General features: G+C 45.9%; 2 protein-coding genes across 2 annotated transcripts; both read right to left on the bottom strand.

Annotated features, from left to right (window-relative positions):
- Positions 1-148: 148 nt before the first annotated feature.
- espl1 (extra spindle pole bodies like 1, separase) lies at positions 149-10,805 on the bottom strand. Its single transcript, XM_067240082.1, has 31 exons — positions 10,725-10,805; positions 10,251-10,553; positions 9,412-10,161; positions 9,215-9,316; positions 9,004-9,115; positions 8,781-8,908; positions 8,420-8,613; positions 7,971-8,213; positions 7,735-7,879; positions 7,443-7,602; positions 7,218-7,357; positions 6,935-7,069; positions 6,682-6,798; positions 6,417-6,588; positions 6,133-6,261; positions 5,710-5,866; positions 5,453-5,562; positions 4,176-5,326; positions 3,678-4,077; positions 3,409-3,561; positions 3,074-3,287; positions 2,616-2,818; positions 2,387-2,514; positions 2,156-2,278; positions 1,900-2,049; positions 1,648-1,815; positions 1,457-1,561; positions 1,236-1,351; positions 1,046-1,129; positions 768-932; positions 149-498 (listed from the first exon to the last, which is right to left on the bottom strand). Exons 1-31 carry the CDS (start codon positions 10,803-10,805, stop codon positions 297-299), a joined length of 6,540 nt encoding a protein of 2,179 aa, XP_067096183.1. The 3' UTR covers positions 149-296.
- Positions 10,806-11,794: 989 nt separating this feature from the next.
- Positions 11,795-17,572, bottom strand: itgb7 (integrin, beta 7). Its single transcript, XM_067236563.1, has 15 exons — positions 17,497-17,572; positions 17,277-17,353; positions 16,617-16,812; positions 16,293-16,463; positions 15,893-16,134; positions 15,614-15,769; positions 15,435-15,530; positions 15,242-15,331; positions 14,577-14,720; positions 14,263-14,453; positions 13,551-13,759; positions 13,101-13,311; positions 12,799-12,983; positions 12,514-12,674; positions 11,795-12,225 (listed from the first exon to the last, which is right to left on the bottom strand). Exons 1-15 carry the CDS (start codon positions 17,546-17,548, stop codon positions 12,157-12,159), a joined length of 2,250 nt encoding a protein of 749 aa, XP_067092664.1. The 5' UTR covers positions 17,549-17,572; the 3' UTR covers positions 11,795-12,156.
- Positions 17,573-18,537: the final 965 nt, after the last annotated feature.

Genomic DNA, 18,537 nt, shown 5'->3' with positions numbered 1-18,537 from the left:
TTTTTGTTGTGCACGGTACAACAATATGATAATTTTCGCAATAATGATACCAACGTGGGGCCTTTTTATACTATGATGCATTTATTGGAGAAAATCAATCAATACTTTGAGTACATTGAAGTCACACATTAAAACCATATCCGTCTAATTTAAAGAAAGGCATTCCATTACAATAAATACATTCCGGCAAATAATCCATAAAACTTTAAAATAATGTTATTAAACATAAGAGTGCATGGCTTCAAAAGTATAAATGCTTAGTCTATCCAATCAGATGTTTGCCATTTCCTCAAGTCCTACTGCATGTAAATTGGCAGGCCGTAGACTATAGGCGCTGCCCCTATGAGGTGTTTTAGGTGTGTCGCCTGGCGTGAGGTGGCCATGTGGTCAAGGAGGGGCGCCCCTGAGCCAGCAGACAGCCAAGACTCCAGCAGGGCCTTGGTGAAGCGATCGATGTCCCGATCAGTCACATCCCACAGGTTACCCAGAACAAATGGGCTACATGAAATAAAGGAGATGGAACATGTAAAATCCAGACAAAACAACACATCTGTAACTCTTCCTTTCATTAAGTCTACGGCAGGAACACAATTATTTATATATTTTACAAGAATAAATCAAATAGATCTCATGTTTTGACGTTCCCTTTCTTATTGGAACGGGATGAAACATTTTATGCACAAACAAAAGCTATGACGACAACTTCAGCTCTCTATATTTATAGCTTGTGTGTGTGTGTGTTTGTGTAACCAGTCTGTTCATCTCACCAGCCAGCCATGAGGTAGTTGAGGATGATGCCTGAGCCTTCCTGCTCCCCTCGCACAGCCAGAGCAGCACTGCTACAGCCAAAGAGGAGAGAGGCCGCTCTCAGATCCTGCTTCAGGATCCTCTGTCCGTCAAGGTAGCGAGCTCCTGCCCCATGACCCACGTAGCTGGAACCAAAGAGGAAGAGAAAGAAGCAGATGAGACGACTTGGCCACCATCGAAAACACTTCACTGTAGAACAAAATGACAGATTAAAAACGTGACATGGAATTCCACTCACATGTAAAGATCTTTGGTCGTCACTACTTCCTGTAGTTGCTCAGAGTTAGGACGTACTCCACACACACCCTGCCATTGCCCTTCACTTAGGGGTGAGCGAGACAGAATAAGTTGATCAGTATAATTTAACCCTGAACAGTAGAGAGATGCAGTACCAATTGTGTGAATGTGTCACTTGCCACTGGGCTCACCTGCTGAACCAGTCTTTAAAGCGCTCCTCTGTGTCTCCGAGGTTGGCGTCAGGGTTAAGCACATAGTATACCTGCTTAGTGTCCACCCCTCGATTCAGGACACACCCAGGGTCAGACTGTGGAGAGGATGGCATACTGTCATCTGCACTCAGCTTAAACAACTAAACAAAGTATCACAGTATACAGTACGTGGTTTTTTATGTGCGTGTGTTGGTTCTTACCTCTTTCAGAGCACAGAGTCCTAGCAGTGAGTGGAGAGATGGCATGCGAGTAACACTTTGAGGCCTCAGACACGAGATGCTCTCCCATGGAAGCTTCTGAAGGTACTGCAGAGGAAAGAGAGCGATGGGTCACCGAAGAAGCACTACCTTTACAGGAGTATGCCATATATGAGAAGTACAGGGACTCCAACCTTGTCTAGGATGAGGACCACATGGCCCTTTGGCTCAGCTCTCTCAGCCAGGGAAGACACAGCAGCCTGCAGCAGAAGCACACACTCCTCACCCCGCTCTGGACACACTCCGTGTGCCAGCAGACGCAGGTCTTGCTGGGACAACAGGGGAGAAGCTGACAGCACAGCCTGGGAAAAAAAAACAGGATTAATGACAACACGTAAGGTTAATGAGAACCGTAGAAAAGATTACAACCTGATACATGCACACACCTTGAGCATGTCTTTAGTGATCTCAACACCCAGCGCTGTGAGGCTCATGTGGATGTTCTGGGTCACGGTGGACAGCTGGGGGTCAGAAGTTAGGGGAAGGAGGAGCCCACGCCAGCAGACCAGTAGCCCCTCCATCTCCTCCAACAGCCTCTGAGGAAAGCGCAGTGAGAGATGGTTCACATGCATTTCCTCGTTTCTATTTCCCATTGACTGATTTGTGAGAAATATGCATGCTTGGTTGCTGCAGCAGGCTTGCCTCAACACGAGCATCTAGCGCCCTACGTCCCTGCCACCACGTGGCCTTGTCTGAGACACAGCTCACAGCCTTCTGCTCCTTCTGGACACTGTCCATCTCTTGCACCAGCCAGCTGACAGGGTGCTACAGTAACAGATACAAAGTTAGTCAGTGCAAGCGCACATATGGTGTAAGACAGTAGGTGGAGGAAGGCAGCAGTAGAGGTGGACAGACGGAGTGTTACTTTCCCACCTCTCTCTGGGTAGTAGGGATACGGACAGTCACAGGAGCAGAGCCCTTCTCCAGACGAGAGAGCAGCAGTGTGTCTCCAATCTCCCCTGGCTGCACCTCCAGCACAGACAGCACGCACACGGTCACCCCTGCAGCGCGACGGAGGAAGAAAAGGGGAGAAACGAGAAACCAGTCAATGTTGCGCTTACATTTCTGTGGAGGGCTGCAAAGCTCGTCCTCCATTATATACCTGAGGGGAGCTCTTGTAACTGCGTGGTGAACTTGTGGCAGTGGTGTTGGGGAAAGGCACTGGAGTCTGCGGCAGGGAAGGAATAGATGTCCTCCAGCTGAGCTAGTCTCTGCTCCACAGACGCCCCAGTCTGGGGAGTCGACTCCTGCAGACTGAGAGAACTCAGTTGGTCTGCCAGCTCACTGGAGCTCTTCTTTAGTTTCCTGTGTTGGACATGGAACATTGGAACATAATTGATTACGTTTCTAAACTGGTGCAAAGTTGCTCAAAGGAAAAGGATGATGGATAAAGACAGACAAGCAATTCCTGACTAATTCCCCCAAATGTTGAAAGTGTCGAACTAAAAGTGAACCGATAATATTTTATGGATATCTTCAACATGATTGGAACAAAGGGGTTGCTTTGGAATTAGATCAATTCAGTGACCCAATTCATGTGGCTCAATTCAAGTGACTCACTTGAGGCGACTGGCCAAGTGGCGGATCATGTGATGTCGGCTGGTAACCCCCAGAGACTGGGCATGGAGCATTGCTGTGGTGACGGGGTCTTGCTGCCCCATAGACAGGGCCAGCAGAGCACAAAGGCGGGGATAGAGGGTGGGCGGGGGGAAATGCTGCAGGGCCAGCCAGGCAGTGAGCAGCAGAGACTGGATCACCTCCATAGACAGGTCACCTATGATGGGGAAGAAGGAAGGAAACAGCAAGGTTCAACTTGAAGTAACTCGTCTTTGTGTATATATCTGAAGTGCTGAGGTTTTCCATAAAACCATGGCCTGCAGAAGCCTGTAGCTCACCTGGCCCAATAGTTAGGTGAGGATGGTGGATTGGCAGGGCTCCCGCTGGGTGGCCTCCATTCCTAAGCTCAGACAGAAAGTCTCTCTCCTTGTCCCCACAACGGTCCTTCCGCAAGACCTCAAACTCTGTGTCTGAGGCATCCACAGCCATGGCTGTGGAGAGGAGAAATACTGACAGTTTTTTAAAGTTGTATACAAATGCAAATGTTTACCATAACTGGCCACTGCTAACGCACTACTGATCATTAAGTGTTCAAGAAAGTTCTCACCAGACAGTCTGTTCTCCTCAGTCTCAGTGTCCGATGCTCTCAGCTCCTCTATGCTGGAGTCCAGCGTTCCCTCATTCTCCTCCTTTATGGTCCTCATATTCTCTGGTTCCTCTCCTGCCTCTGGCCCAGGTGGCGCTCTTCTGGACCTCCCCCTCCTGGCTGGACGAGTAGGGGTCACCGTTCCCCTGCCCTCCTCCTCCGAAGAGGTGCAGGACAAAGGCAGCACGGTGCTCTTCTTGCCTCTGGCAGGCCTCCTGGCGAGGACAGTCTTGACAGGTGGCTCTGGGGCAGCTTTGAGGACACAGGCTTTTCTGGTGGAGGCAGGGCGCTTCTTAGAGGCCTTCTCCTTGACCTCCACGTGTGGGTCAGCTTCTGGGTCGCTCTCATCACTAAACTCTACCTGAGGCAGGACACAAGAACCCATTAGCAACCAACTGAAAGGCAAGCATGCAAGTTGGCAGACAGCCATGAATATTAAACACAATGTAGATGACATACTTTGAAACGAGACTTCTTGGTGCGTTTAGGTGCTGCAGGTACAGGCTGGGGTTTGTCCTGAACTGGAGACACTTCCTCATACACCATGAAGGGCACTTTGAGGGCAGGCTTGACAGCCCCTTTCCTTACTGAGGCTGGAGCGCTGAGCTTCTGGACAGGGGTGCAGACCACCATGGGGACCACTGTATCAAACTCAAAGGAGCCGTGCTCTCCAACAGATGACTTGGTTCTAGGTGGCTTCACTGCCACTGGAGTCTTGGGGACCAGACACTTGGGCTTGGTGGCAGTGGTGGACAGTGACACTTTGATCTTTGAGACAGAGTCTTTGGCCTTCTTGGGGTCTTTGGTCTTGGAAGGGATGGCTGAGTCTTTAGGCTTCTTTGTAGAGACAGGTGGAGGCAGTGATTTGGGTTTATGGTCTGGCTCCACAGTCTCTTTAGGTGGCTTCCATGTCCAAGCAGGGGAGAACAGCTCCTCCAGGGGGCAGTGGTTCTGTGCAGCCAGGGCTAGGCAGGAGGCCAGAGCTTTGGCCCCCAGCAAGCCAGCCCTCAGGGGACCTAGTTCTGGAGAGGGCTTTGAGGATAGGAAGGCCTGGCCAGCCTCCAAGACCTTCCAGGTTCCCTGGGCTTTCTCCTGATGTAGATCCAGACCAGACAGGGCCATGCAAAGGTATACGCGACCCACCAGATCCTGCAGAAGGGTGGGCTTGCAGGGGGCCTTTGTGGCCCCAACAAGGGGAACAAGGTTTGCTAACCTGGTGCCTAGTTTGGTTGTCACCCCCTTGCAACGAGCCAGTGTAGCCAAGTGGAGTTTGCGGCAGGAGCGGCGCTCCGTGAGGCCCAGCTGGAGGGCTAGGTCGGCCTGGGTTGCAGCCCAGCGGGCAGTGACGCGGCCCAGGCTGGGTTCGGAGCAGCAGGGGCACTGGCAGTCAGCCTCGTGGCTCAGGGACGAGAGCCAGCGCTGGGCCCTGGCTTTGAGAGGAGGAGAGCTGGCCTGATCCTGCTCCACTGGCTCCTTGGGAAGCCACCTGGTGCTGAGGAAGCCTTTACAGTCCTCCTCAGAACTAAGGAGAGGAGACTGTAGCTTTTGTGCAGGACAGCCTTTCCTAGGCTTGATTTTCACTTGTGTGTTTTTCTCTTGGTTAGCAAAGTCTAAAAGAAACAAAACAAAATCGATTAGACTAAAGTCAAACAAATAGAAGTTGGAATAACCCTAAATTTATATCAATTATATAATATGTCTTCTGTCCCTTGAGGGTGCATGTAGAGGGGACTGACCTGTGCAGAGCTCCAGCAGGTTCCGGACCTTGTCCAGGTCAAAGCCACTCTCCTCCCTCTCTCCCTTCATCAGCTCCAGCTCAGCCTTCACCACCAGAAGCTCAGCACACCTACACCAGAACACACACAGGGATGGTCAGCTCAAATCATCCCAAACAGGTGTCAATTCAAGCCATTTATTAGATTGCTGACCAAACACACTTCCATTGTGCGGAAAAGGAGGTTGACTCGACACACATCCACAACAGTGTACATACTGGCTGAGGGCCTGCAGCTTGGTGGCTAGTTTGAGGGCCTCCAGACACTGGAGCTTGGCCTCATGCACGGCCCCACTGCTGCTCCTCACAGACACCATCCTTACAGAGCAGGCCAGCAGCTCAGACAGCAGCTGCCACTTTAACACCAAGTTATCACCTGAGGAGAGAAAGAGAAGGAGATTGAAAGAAAGAAGGAGAGCAGTGTTTCCCATACATTGATTTATTTGTGGCGGCCCGCCACAGTGAAAAAAATGAATACACAAATATCACGTGGACCATCTTATTGCAGTAATTCTCTTGGGTGTTTTATCCTAAGTTCTTGAGTATTTTCAATGGCAAAAAGCCATAAGGGAGAAACAGAAATAAAAGCCGTCCACGCCCAGGTCTATAAGGTCTCCCAGATAGAAAGGCAGGCATCTGTACCTTGGTCTATGAAGTGATTCTCAGTGCTGCTGCTGTAGGCTCCATATAGACCATTCCCCACCAGTGTGACCAGCAAGCTGCACAGCAACTTCAGACTGTCATAGAGTACGACGTCTGGGCTCTTCAAACCTGGAACAAACCAATACACAAACAATAAACACACAAACCAACCGAAACAACAAAAAAGACAGCCAATCCTCAGTTCTGTAGCTCACAGCAAGAAACAAAGTAGGAAGTCAGGTGGAGCCCTTCCAGGTGTGGTATAAGTGTACAGTAGTGCTCACCATGGTCAGTGATGTGTTGGCGCAGGGCCTCCGGTAAAGTGCCAGTGTCCAGACTCAGGTAGGCGCTGCAGGTCTGGAGCGCTCTCGCACGCAGAAGATACCAGCTTTTGGAATGCCTCTGCTCCCCCACCTCTCTCAGAACCTCACACAGGTAGGACACTCCCCTCTTCACCTGACACACAAGAAGGAAGGGATCAAATGGGCTGATGTCAGCATAATGGGAGAAAGGTTTCAGGCATAGGAAGTGTGCGTGTTTGTGTGTTACCTGTCCTGTGCCGTAACAAAGCTGAGCTCTCAAAAGAGTGGCCATGACCGAGAGAGGAGACGGTCCTTCAGTGGAGGGGTTGGGGCCCAGACACTGTTCTGCCTGCTCCAGCTGGGACTGAAACAAGAAAAGAAACTACGTGAGCCCATCACATGCATGCAGACGGACATTCACGGCACCTCTGAAATGAGGTGCCCACCATTTTATTGAGTTGAATCTAGTCATAAAGCCACAATGTGAAGGTCTAACTTACCTCTCCAAGCTCTGGGGCCCCCAGCTCCAGAAGCAGTCTGGCAGAGTGGCATAGGGAGGTGGCACAGCCCTGGGTATCACCCAAACCCCTGGAGAGGCCAATGGCCAGCTGGTAAGCTTCCAAAGCCTGCAGAGGCTGAGAAAGAACAGAGGTCAGAGGTAATTAAAGGCTTTCTGAAACATCCCATTATATGGCAACTCTGAATAAATTGATTGTTTGGAACAGATCATCAGATCTAGGCCTAAATTTGTTAAAAAAATAATAATGAAGTACTTGTTGTTACCTTGCCCATGAGTTTGTAGAGGGCAGCAGTGAGGCCAATGGAAGTACAGGTCTGTATGGGGTTTCTGACAGATGGCACCTTCTGGTTCTGCAGCAAGGAGGACCACTCAGCCAAGGCTCTGTCCAGAGGCTGGTGACGCTCTGAGGACACACACAAACACACTGTCATTTACTGAACAAAAAGTACAAGTGTTTGCAGGTGCATGTGTATTTGCAATGTCCTTACTGCTTTCGGCTGCGAGGTTAAAGTGTAGGCCTTCGTACACCAGGTGGCTATCTTGTTGCTTCTGCTTGTCTTCATAGTCCAGGTCGTTGGTGGGAACAGGATTGGTGTCGCTCCCTGCCTGTTCACACACATCCCGCAGCTTCCCCCCTTTCTCTATGGCCTGACCAAGGAGACACACACGTCAGTCAAGCAACAGACCAAACTTCGTAAAAGTATTTTTTTGAATTACTAAATGAATTTGAAGTGGTCAGAGCTGGGTAGCGTATTTGCCGCTACCCAGACCATCGCCCACCTCCTGCAGGTTCTTCTCAAGGGTGCAGATGTAAAGCCACAGAGAGGCGTGGGCCCTATCATCCTTCAGCCTATCAGCATTCTCTCCCGTCTCAGGCTCCTCCTCCAGCAGCCGCAGAGCCTCGTGTGTAAAATCAACTGCAGAGCTTTTCAAATGGAAGAACGCAAGTGTGAAACTGAAACATTCCTTTCCAGAGTTTATAGAATATTGATACTTGTATGACAAAAAGTACCAACCAGTCAGTCTGTTCACTGAAGTCCTGGAAACACACCACCTGGGCCATGTCACACAGGTAGACAGCGCGAAGGTGTGTGTGTGTGCTCTCCTCGTGGCAGATGTCTAGCAGGTCGCAGAGTGTGTTGTAGCGCTCCTGGGTGGTGTCCCCAGCAGACTCCCTGTACGCCTTCAGCTCCTCCTCCAGGAGACACAGCATCACCCCCTCGGCAGGGACGTCGGGACCAAAACCATCACGCAGCGTCCTAACAAAAACACGATACTGTTACATCATTCCGCTCTCAGCATAAATCCTTGAGTTAATCTTAGCATATGTACAGGATTATCTACACATAAGCAATCAACTAACCCCCCATAGAAGCAGCTGAATAATCAAGATAATAAAAAACTATTCGTACATTTCTTCCATAGACAGTGTACATTTCATGATGCCTCTGTGCCGGACTGTCACCTGAGTCGTGTGTCCTCCTGGCCAGCCCGGGCTGCGTCTGCCTTGGTCTTGACCCACAGGGCCACAGGTTCTGTCATGTGTTCTGTGACTCGCTCTCCCAGGACCTGCAGCCAGATGATGACCCAGTCCAAGGCCCTCTCGAGATGGCCTGCCCGTCGAGAGCTCTGCACCGCTAGCATGAAGGGCCGATTTACCTGGAGGAGGGCAAATGACATGTTATTGATTATTATATTTATTGACTGCACAATGATTTAATGTATTGGTTAGCACACCCTGTCACTCTTCTAAAAAGGTCTGACATGTATCACCAATGCACTACAATTATTTAGTGCAACCATCTTAAGCCATATGCTTAGTTTACCCTATCAATGGAGAGAGATTCAGGACAGTTCTTGCAGAGCTCCTGGCACAGGATCTCCACCAAGGTGAAGGCTTGGTTGTAGAGTTGGCGGTTGTAGAGACCACATACAAGGTTACTCACAGCAGTGACTATGGAGAGAAGGAAACACACACCGACAATGAAATCACAAGACTGCTGTGGTTCCAGTATGTTGTAACAGTATTTAAACAGTAAAATGCAATACCTGCTTTGACAAGGATGCCGTCATTGGGCAGTTTACGAATTTCAGTCATCATTCGGCCAGCAGTGGCCTGGCAGTACAGCAAAACTCTGTCCAGTAATACAGTGTTCTCCAGCTGAACAGACAAAAATACACCATCAAATATATTGTAGAGCAGAGTTAAACATCAGCCTTTGTTTGGCCAGAGCCCCTGGCAAAGAATAAATCCCCTTACCTGCGAGGCCAGCATACTGTCATAGGTAAATACAAAGCCTTGATACATGCTGAAGCACAGGGAATGCTGGAGTCTGTTTTCCTCAGACTGCGATGCAACTTCCTGTGTGACACAACCCCCAAAAAAAAAAAAAATAGTAGTAAAGCAAGTCAACAGACAACCCATTTCAAAGAGATCTGTAGATATTTGACACTAACCCTTTGTAATCTCTTCATCATTAGCTCCTGATGCTCCTCCAGAAAAGAGAACCAAGCCAGGAGCACTGGTCCACTCAGCCCCTTGCCCTGTCCTGCCTCCACAGCCCACACCACCATACTACACCCCTCCAAGACCGCATGGCTTTCCCGCACGCACATGGCAGCAGGAAGAGACCGGAGGGTCCGGGCACATTCGGTGAAAGCTTGTCCACACTCTCCTCCAGAACTAAGCGACCGGTGGATGTCTACTGCCCATCTGCCAAGCACCATAGCTGGGTAAGGATAGCTAGAACAATCTCTGCCCCTGCCCTGGACTTCATCTACCAGCCCTGAGGCCAGAGCCCAGTAACCTGCCTTACAAAGAAGCTTAGATGTAATCACCACCACCTCAGAGACAGTAGGAAGGCAATGTTGCCTCAAGGGGTCCCCATCTCCTTCCCCAATGCACCCCATGGTCCAGAAACCCGCAAGGTATGTAAGCATCTCCTTTAGCAGGAAAGAGGCATCTTGCCCTGTCAGTGTCCCACTGCCCTTCTCAAATTCAGCTAGTGCATCCTCAATGTACATCGGGGCTTTGGAGCAGGCAGGGGAGGATGTTTTCTCCTTGTCCAACAGCAGAAGAAAGCTAAGAGCTTGCATCTGATAATGCAGCTTGTCTCTGGGGCTTAAGGAGGTTTTATCTTGGGACCCTGACAGCGCGTTCCAAAGCACTGCAAAGCAGCTGCGCACAAGCACACAGTAGTCTTCAGTCTGTGGAGGACATGGATAAACACACTGTGAGAAACAGATGATGCATAAATAGAGCCAAGATACAAAGTACCGGTACATCTATTCTTTACCTGTGGGACTGGAACAAGCCTTTTGTAGAGCAAGTTACCCAAGTGGCTACAGGGTGGATGCACTCCCAGTGTGGCCAATTTCTTGAGAATGTGGAAGATAATTTTTTCCATGTACAAGGGGCTGCTTTGAGACCCAAGCTCCCCAGAAACGTCATATCCGTTGAGGGCAAGTTCCACTAGTTTTATCAAGCAGGTGGTATGATCTCTGTCTAGAGCCCCGACTCCAAGTTGTTGATTACAGGCCCTGATAACGCGGTCACATATAGTGCGACCTTGTGGTCCTGGTCCACTCTTAACATACGTCTGTAATAGTACAAATCAAGTTGTTAACAAACTGCAGTCTGACTCCGTAATAACAAATGTGTTCCACCTAGATTGGAATAAAATACGAAATGTGAAAGCCTGAATACAATCGTGCAGGACCGTGACAACAAACTTCAGTTGCTAACCTAGCTGCCTTACTTGAAAACTCACCTCCAAATCTTCGTGTAGGAGACACGTCACTTTCAAACACGCTGTCCGCTTTACGTACTCTTCAACCTTGAGACACCTCATTTTGTAACTGAAAACGTAATTAACTAAGACAAAATATATCTTCCGTTACGTCAACCAGTTAGTTAATCTTAACAAGACAGGCTGCTAATTAGCCAGCTAGTAGCTCAGCAGTTTCTATCCATACAACTCGTATGTGTGCTACTAACATTAAATTATGAAGAGATATAATCCACTGTTATAATAGTGAATAGGCTACATAATAATGCCCGATTTGAAAAAAATCTCAATAAACAGTAGTTAGACGAGCTACATATGATAACATTTCCATTGATAGTTAGAGTAAAATAGTAAAACCAAAACACGACGTCCCCCGCGCACGGTTTTTGAAATAAATGTTATAGCCAATCCGCATACTAACGGAAGTGCGAAGGGGCTGGATGGGTAATGTAGTTTATTGTAGGACATTTTATGTCGCCATGTTTGATTTTTTACCACCCATCATATTATATTTTACATATGAAAAATCTCCATAAAAAACATGTTACGCATTTTATTTAAACAATTTGACCTCATACATTGTATTTGTTATGGGCTTTGGACAGAAATACTCGAATTTAAACAATGTTCCAATAGGACAATCACATTCAACGCAGGAGGCAACACAGGAACGTATGACACATTTAATATGGAAATAGGTCAGATAAAAGCAGATTAAAACAAAACACTGTAACATTAATGAAAGAAGCAGTAATTAATTACAATGATCAAACTTCAAATGTATAACGAGTCTCATAGTATAGATTGTACCACAATAAATGGTACAATTATTAATTTCTAAGTTTTAAATGCAAACAGAAAAAAAGAGGAGAGAGTGACTTCAAACAAGAGAGAGCTGAGAAATAACCAGAAGCTATAGGCAATGCTAGAAGCCCCCCCATGTCTACAAGGTGGCTCACTAAGTAGGCCTTTCTGCAGGGGCTCAAGTTTGATTCTAGCCCAGGCCTCTTCCTGCATGTCATCCCCCCCCCCCCTCTCTCTCTCTCTCTCTTCTCTCTCTCTCTCTGTCTCTCTCTTTTTCTTTCTCTTTCTCTCTCTCTCTCTCTCTCTCTCTCTCTTTCTCTCTATCTCTCTCTCTCTCTTTCTCTCTCTCTCTCTGTCTGTCTTTCCTGTCTCTATCTGTCACTGTCAAAATAAATAAAGCAGAAAATGCCAAGAATATATAGATGCAATAAAACCTTTCAACAACTTAATGTACAACATGGTGTTGAGTAAAATAACTGTATATGATATTATTCAGTTGTTTCCGAACCACCATGAACATACTGACTTTGTTTTCCTCAATATCAGGTTTTTCTGCTGAGATGCCCTTTCTAATGTGATTGGATCTTGATTGGACATCTAGATAAATGTATTAACCATCCTGAATGTGCAAGGGGTTCATAATTGTTGTAGTGGCATCCTGGAACAAGGGGTTGTGGGTCTAAAATATGAAAAATATAAAACAAAGGTTATGTTATATTCTGAGCAATGCATCATGGGCAAATGACAATGTACCATGCTTGTAATGATAACTCATTTTAAAAGAACACTTCACAACATTTGGTATACACAAGGTTACACGTTATTTGACTTGAAAGGAACAATTCACATGTTTCACTAATAAATGACATAAAAAAACTCACAAAACAGAGAATAACTAATATTCAATTACTATTGAAATTGGACAGCTATCTCTTTGCAAGGGCCTGTATATTGTCATGTCTCTTACATCTTTCCAGTCGGTGTCCTCCTGTGCTTTGAGGAAGCTTCTGTACTCGCGGCGGTAGTGCAGCTCCAGCAGCAGCCGGCTGACCAGGATCACTGCAATGCCGATAAAAATGATACTGGAAACAGAGCTTCCAATAATTACTACGGTCTTGTCAATAGTACCTGGTAGAGAGGAAAAGGATATTGAATAACCTTTGATCAGAAAGAGGAAACAAAGAAAAAAACATGGCAACTTGGATATAAGATTTCTATATGATTGTTATTAGAGGTTAACTTGAGTTCTCACTAGGCAAATCTGTGTATAAAATGACAATGTTGCCATTTAACAGCTCCACTTTATATGAGATGGATTCAGTGACACAGGTAAATTGCTGAAGTCCCTGTGATTTAGTGGGCGTCACTGAGCCACATGATGCATTGCAGCTCTTATGGTTGTCCTTGTCTTTTTCCAATGTGCAAGTCATACATTCCCTGAAAGCAAAGCAACATGTATACAATCTTGTAAGCATTTGTCATGTAATACAAAACTGTATGTTTAACAGTTATGTGACATTGCCACTACTCAAGTCGTGGTACAAAATATCTTACTTGAACTTTTGGCATGCAGTGAGAATCATTGAGCATTTTTCTCCGATAAAGTCTTTGTTGCAGTTGCACTTGTTGCACTCGCATGTTCCTTGGCCACTACACAGCAGACCGTCATCTGACACACACTGGTCTTTCTGTTTGGAGCACTGGCATGCAGAGCCCTCAAAGGTTGTAGTACAATTACATTTTCCACATTCACAGACCCCATTTCCTTTGGAAGTCAGAGATATTTTAGTCAATATTAGTTTCTATGTGATAAAAGGGTATCTTTGGTCTATTTAATCTAGAAACACAATTAAATCCATATGAGAGATTATCATTCATACAGCATAATCATGCTCCAGGATGTTCATGGAAGCCATTATTGTATTTAGTATAGTATATTTTCAATATCTTCTATTATCCTTTTTTTTCCAATTGTGATGTGATGCAGGGTTTACTGTTACTTACCCCCACAGAGTTTGTTGTCATGTCTTGCACAGCTGCTGTCATCACACTCGCAGAATTCTCCACGGTAGTTGCCCTGGCACACACACTTGCCACACACACAGATTCCATGCCCGCTGCAAAGCTGCAAGGAGTTATTTAGGTAACAGGAAACATCGTTGCCTTTGGGCTGCATACACTCACACTTCTGGCCGAGATGTCCTTCTTTACAACTGTGGGGATGTAAGTTAATCAAACAGATTCAGTTAAGATTGGTTGGAGAATATACTATGAAAAATATCGTTCAATATATATCTCATCTGGGGCGCCCCGGTGGGTCACCAGGTGGAGCAAGTATCACACAGGCTAAGGCCTTCTCACAGGGGGCCTTCTCACAATTCCAGCCTGGGCCTTTTCCTGCACATCATTCCCTCTCTCTCTCTCCCTGCCTTTCTGTCCCTCTCACTCTAAATGTCACAATCACAATAAATAAAGGAGAACATTTCCCAGAAAAACAAAGAACACAATGACATATATATCTCAATATATATATATATATATATATATATAATAATAATAATTAGTTTTGACTGTGCACATATAAATATGACACATTTAAAAAAGACTTTCAACAGTTTTATCTATAATGATTGTTTCTTTCTTTACTTGACGTAACATTTCTGCATCTGAAGAGCCAGGCGGTGTTATTTCTCCTCGTCATTAATAGGGTACTTGCCTGCAGGCTCCACAGCTGAGTGTCCCATTGTAGTGGCAGTGTTGGGAGTTTATGTCTTTGTCGTTGCAATTACAGTCGCATAGGGTTTCTACAGACACCTTCACAGTCTCAGATATGCCTTGGACTTTCAGAGAAAACTCTTTATTCCCATTCAGACAATGGTTGCTGGTCAACCGCACCATAAAGTCCACCTGAATGTAGAAGAGTACAGAAGATGGCCCAACAAGATTGAACTCCACCTGCAGCTTCAGAGCAGTACCTCTGAATAATAGGTCTACTTCCCCTTCCACCAACAAAATCCTCTATTGACAAACCTGTTCATCGATCTTGACATTCATGCATTCTCCTCTCTTTTGCCAGGAAGTGCTGGAGTTAACAGAAGCACACTGAGACTTGTAAGTCACATCCAGACCTGAGGGGGCTCCTTGGTGCTCGAGCAGGATGGTGGAGGACAGGTTCTGTTCATATGAATCACAAATAATATGTAATTGATGTGTCTATCAGGTATGTCACTGCCTGTGTTTTAGTGAGTGTGAGTAGTGGTGTAGTGGTAAAAATAGAGGTGGGTAAACTATGAATTTTATTATTTATTTACAGGGTTGTCAAGCCAATTCCAACGGCAGAATACGAGGCGCAGGGAATTTAGATGTGCGTAAATGCGCATAAACGCTATTTAGAGGTGGATAAACGCAATTTCTGCAATTATTTAGAGGTGGATAAACGCTATTTCCGAATTTCAGGAGGTGCGTAAACGGCGTTTACATGCGTTTAGCCCCCACTACATCCCTGAGTGTGAGTGTATGTAATTGAGTGCATGTTTGTGTGTGTGTGTGTGTGTGTGAGAGAGAGAGAGAGAGAGAGAGAGAGAGAGAGAGAGAGAGAGAGAGAGAGAGAGAGAGAGAGAGAGAGAGAGAGAGAGAGAGAGAGAGAGAGAGAGAGAGAGAGAGATGGACTGACAGATAAATGTTTGTATACTCACTCTGTAGGCCTCTGAGATGAGCTGGACCACATTGCTGGAGTCAATACTCAAAACTCCCACCACTGACTGAGGGATTAGTTTACTCAACGCCTGTACAAGGGGGGATGTTTTGGAAAAAAGATAAGAAGTTCAGCAACACATAACTCTTCATCAGGTACAACAAGGTACAGTAGAACCTGTGTTACAGGCTTACATGATAAGCAGAAACACTGTCCTCAGTGACTGCAAAGATGAGCTGGATGTTATTAGATGAGAGGACCCTGGCCAGGTGCCCAACAGAGGGATAGTCCTGGAAACACATCCAAGTAAATGCAAGTCAAACAATATTGTCAGTTTGTTATCATTAACAAAAAAGTGCAGATAAAGACCCACATATTTAGTGCCATCATAGAAGCCGCTGCCATTGAGGTGGCATCTCCCATCATGAGGCTCAAATATCCCTGCCAAACTTCCATCTCCAGCAAAATGGAATGTGTCGTCAGATGTGTAGACCAGAATTCTTGTGACATTGGCCCAACCAATCACATCCTGCAGACAGAAATTGAGAAGGAAGAGGCAATAAGACACGATGAGAGTATGAGAATCGTGAAAGAGAAAGACAGAAAGAGAGCAAGAGAGTCATGTGAGGTCATGTGGGACAGCCTTGTGTACCTGGCAGACTGCTGCTTGCATGATGGCATCAAAGCCCGCCTCAGGAGAGTCCAGGTTCCCAGAGATACTTTGTTTGCTGACCCTCCTCTTAAATTCCGCTGCGTCTGTAGTAAGGCTCAGAATGTTCTGAAAACTGAAGGCTGGCTGGCAGATGTCCAATCGGCTTGGACAGGGGTCTTTTTTTTTGGCCTTTAACTGGCTAACATAAGGCAGGGCCACCTTGTCCACAAATGATCCAAAGCCTTACAAACAGTGGAGCAGGGTCAGATGAGTCGCTCAATTATGACGGCACAACATGTATGTCTATGTAGTAGTCTATACACACATTGTTGAATCTTTACTTGGATGTAGGTTTTGTACTTGCAAACCTAACATTTTGAGGTTAGGGATCTTAGCTCACCAATTCTGACTTTTTTGGTATTCTTGCGGAGAGTATTGAGGATGTCCTCTCCCAGGTTTTTGATCATGTTAAGGTCATCCTTCATGGAAAACGAGAGGTCCATCAGGTAGTAGAGGTCAATAGGGTAGCCTTCAGCTCTCTTGAATGACACTTTGAACTCACTGGGGACACCTGGGACCAGTCAATGGACATGTTTTCAGCAGCAGAATCAGCCATGTACCAAACCTGAGATTTTCTGGCCATTTCAATGCTTATTAATTATAAGCTTTCCACAAGTGCTGCTTAGTCACATACTAGCCTGTAGAAATACCTGTGATAACTCACCAACTCTTAGTTTAACATGAAGGTTCTGTGGAGAGAGCTGCACCACGGGGTCTATGTCGCTGCTCAGCTTCTTGTTTTTCAAGTAGATGTTGTCAGGGAGGGGGTTCATGAGGTCGACCTTCTCACAACCCCTGGTGATCAGAGACTGTGCTGTGTCACACCTTCGCTCACTGGACTCACCAGCCTTCAGGAAGTCCTGGTAAGACCATAATGGAGGGATATCTAAGATTCTTGGTTTTATATTCTTTGGTTTTATTATATGTACATTACATGTCTTACATAAATGCATTGTTTGCCATATAGAAATGTAGTGTGTAATGTGGGAGTGTGTGGGAAGGAGAACACTGTGTACTGTATGTAAAGCTGACGTGAAACCTAGACAGGAAATGATGAGTAATGAGGAAGTTGTCTCTGTATGTGATAGCCAGCAAACCACAAATAGAGCGGCAACACGCAACATCATTCAAATGCAAACATCCAACCACTAAAAAGGTCAGACAGGCAGACTTTCACTTCACAATGTGACAGTACATTCAACAATTGAAATTCCTATATAAAAAGTATTCTAAACTGGATCAAATGGCTCTTGTTTTACACATACACGTTACAGTACAGAGGGGTTATCCTGAGTCAATTATATTTCAATGAGGAGAATCTCACTTTATGTTTGCACCAGGCACATCCCGGACTCTTCATACACTCTGAACAGTTCCGCTGAGGCACACATCCATGGACTCCTGGCACACCATCCAAATAGAGTGTGACTATGGTCAGAGAATAGCCCATACACAACAATGCACATAGCACAAGGGAATCTGTTGGAGCTTTAAGTATTTTTCTTTAAGTAAGTAAACAATACAAGAGCAATGAAGGCACTTACCTGGTCCCACAGAGTGTAGGAGAATGATGGCTAGAAAGAAAATGTTGATCATGTCTTGACACGGACAGAGACAAGGAGTACAAGAGAATGACACGAGATGAGTGTACAGCGGCAGATACAGGAGTAGCACACTTCCTCTACAACAAGCATGATTCTCATTCAACAGACCACATACCACATGTTTTTGTCACTTGTTGCTCATGGAAACGGATGGTCTACTAACTATAGATATTTAGGAAATTATATTTTAAACTCCTCACAATTTCCGAGCAAGAAGAAGCTGTTGGGGAAGTTGACAGCTATTGGAGTCAGATGGCTGAGCGGTTAGGGAATAGTGCTATTACTCAGAAGGTTGCCGATTCGATTCCCGGCGGTGAAAAAAATGACGTTGTGTCCTTGGGCAAGGCACTTCACCCTACTTGCCTCGGGGGGAATGTCCCAGTACTTACTATAAGTCACTCTGGATAAGAGCGTCTACTAAATGTATTGATAAACCATGAATCACATATCAGGCAACTGTAACGGAGATCTCTGCACTCAAGTGAGTGAATAAAGTCAGAGCTACTTCGCGTGTCTGATTGAGATAACTGTCATCTTGTTTCCTACTTTTCTTTCCTCTTTTAAGTTTTGATGAACATGTGGTTGCCATCACTCATCATCACTCTCACTCTACAGAACCACCCAATGCCATTTGGCTAAACAATCCATTGTAGAAAGTAAATACATTTTGTGTCATATTTGTAAAGAAGAAACTCTGTTGACATTATTTAAAAGAAGGAAGCATACTCAATCATAGTGGAGGAATTACATTTTATTTTTGGACCAGAAGCTACTTACGGTGCACAATAAGTCTGCAGAACACAGGAAGTACCATGTTGTGGGCAGGCGGGTGCAGAGTGCTGCTGCTATACCGTGGAGAGATATTATGCCAAATAGCTTTTTTACTTTCACACATGATAATATGGCTCCACAAGACAAAGTATCTATAGACATTACACTTGTCCTATTGAGTGAGTTTTCATAATAGTGTTCTTGCCTCTT

This window comes from Osmerus mordax, chromosome 1, assembly GCF_038355195.1.
Source record: "Osmerus mordax isolate fOsmMor3 chromosome 1, fOsmMor3.pri, whole genome shotgun sequence".
NCBI classification, from domain to species: domain Eukaryota; kingdom Metazoa; phylum Chordata; class Actinopteri; order Osmeriformes; family Osmeridae; genus Osmerus; species Osmerus mordax.
This window is presented reverse-complemented; position numbering and strand designations above follow the sequence as displayed.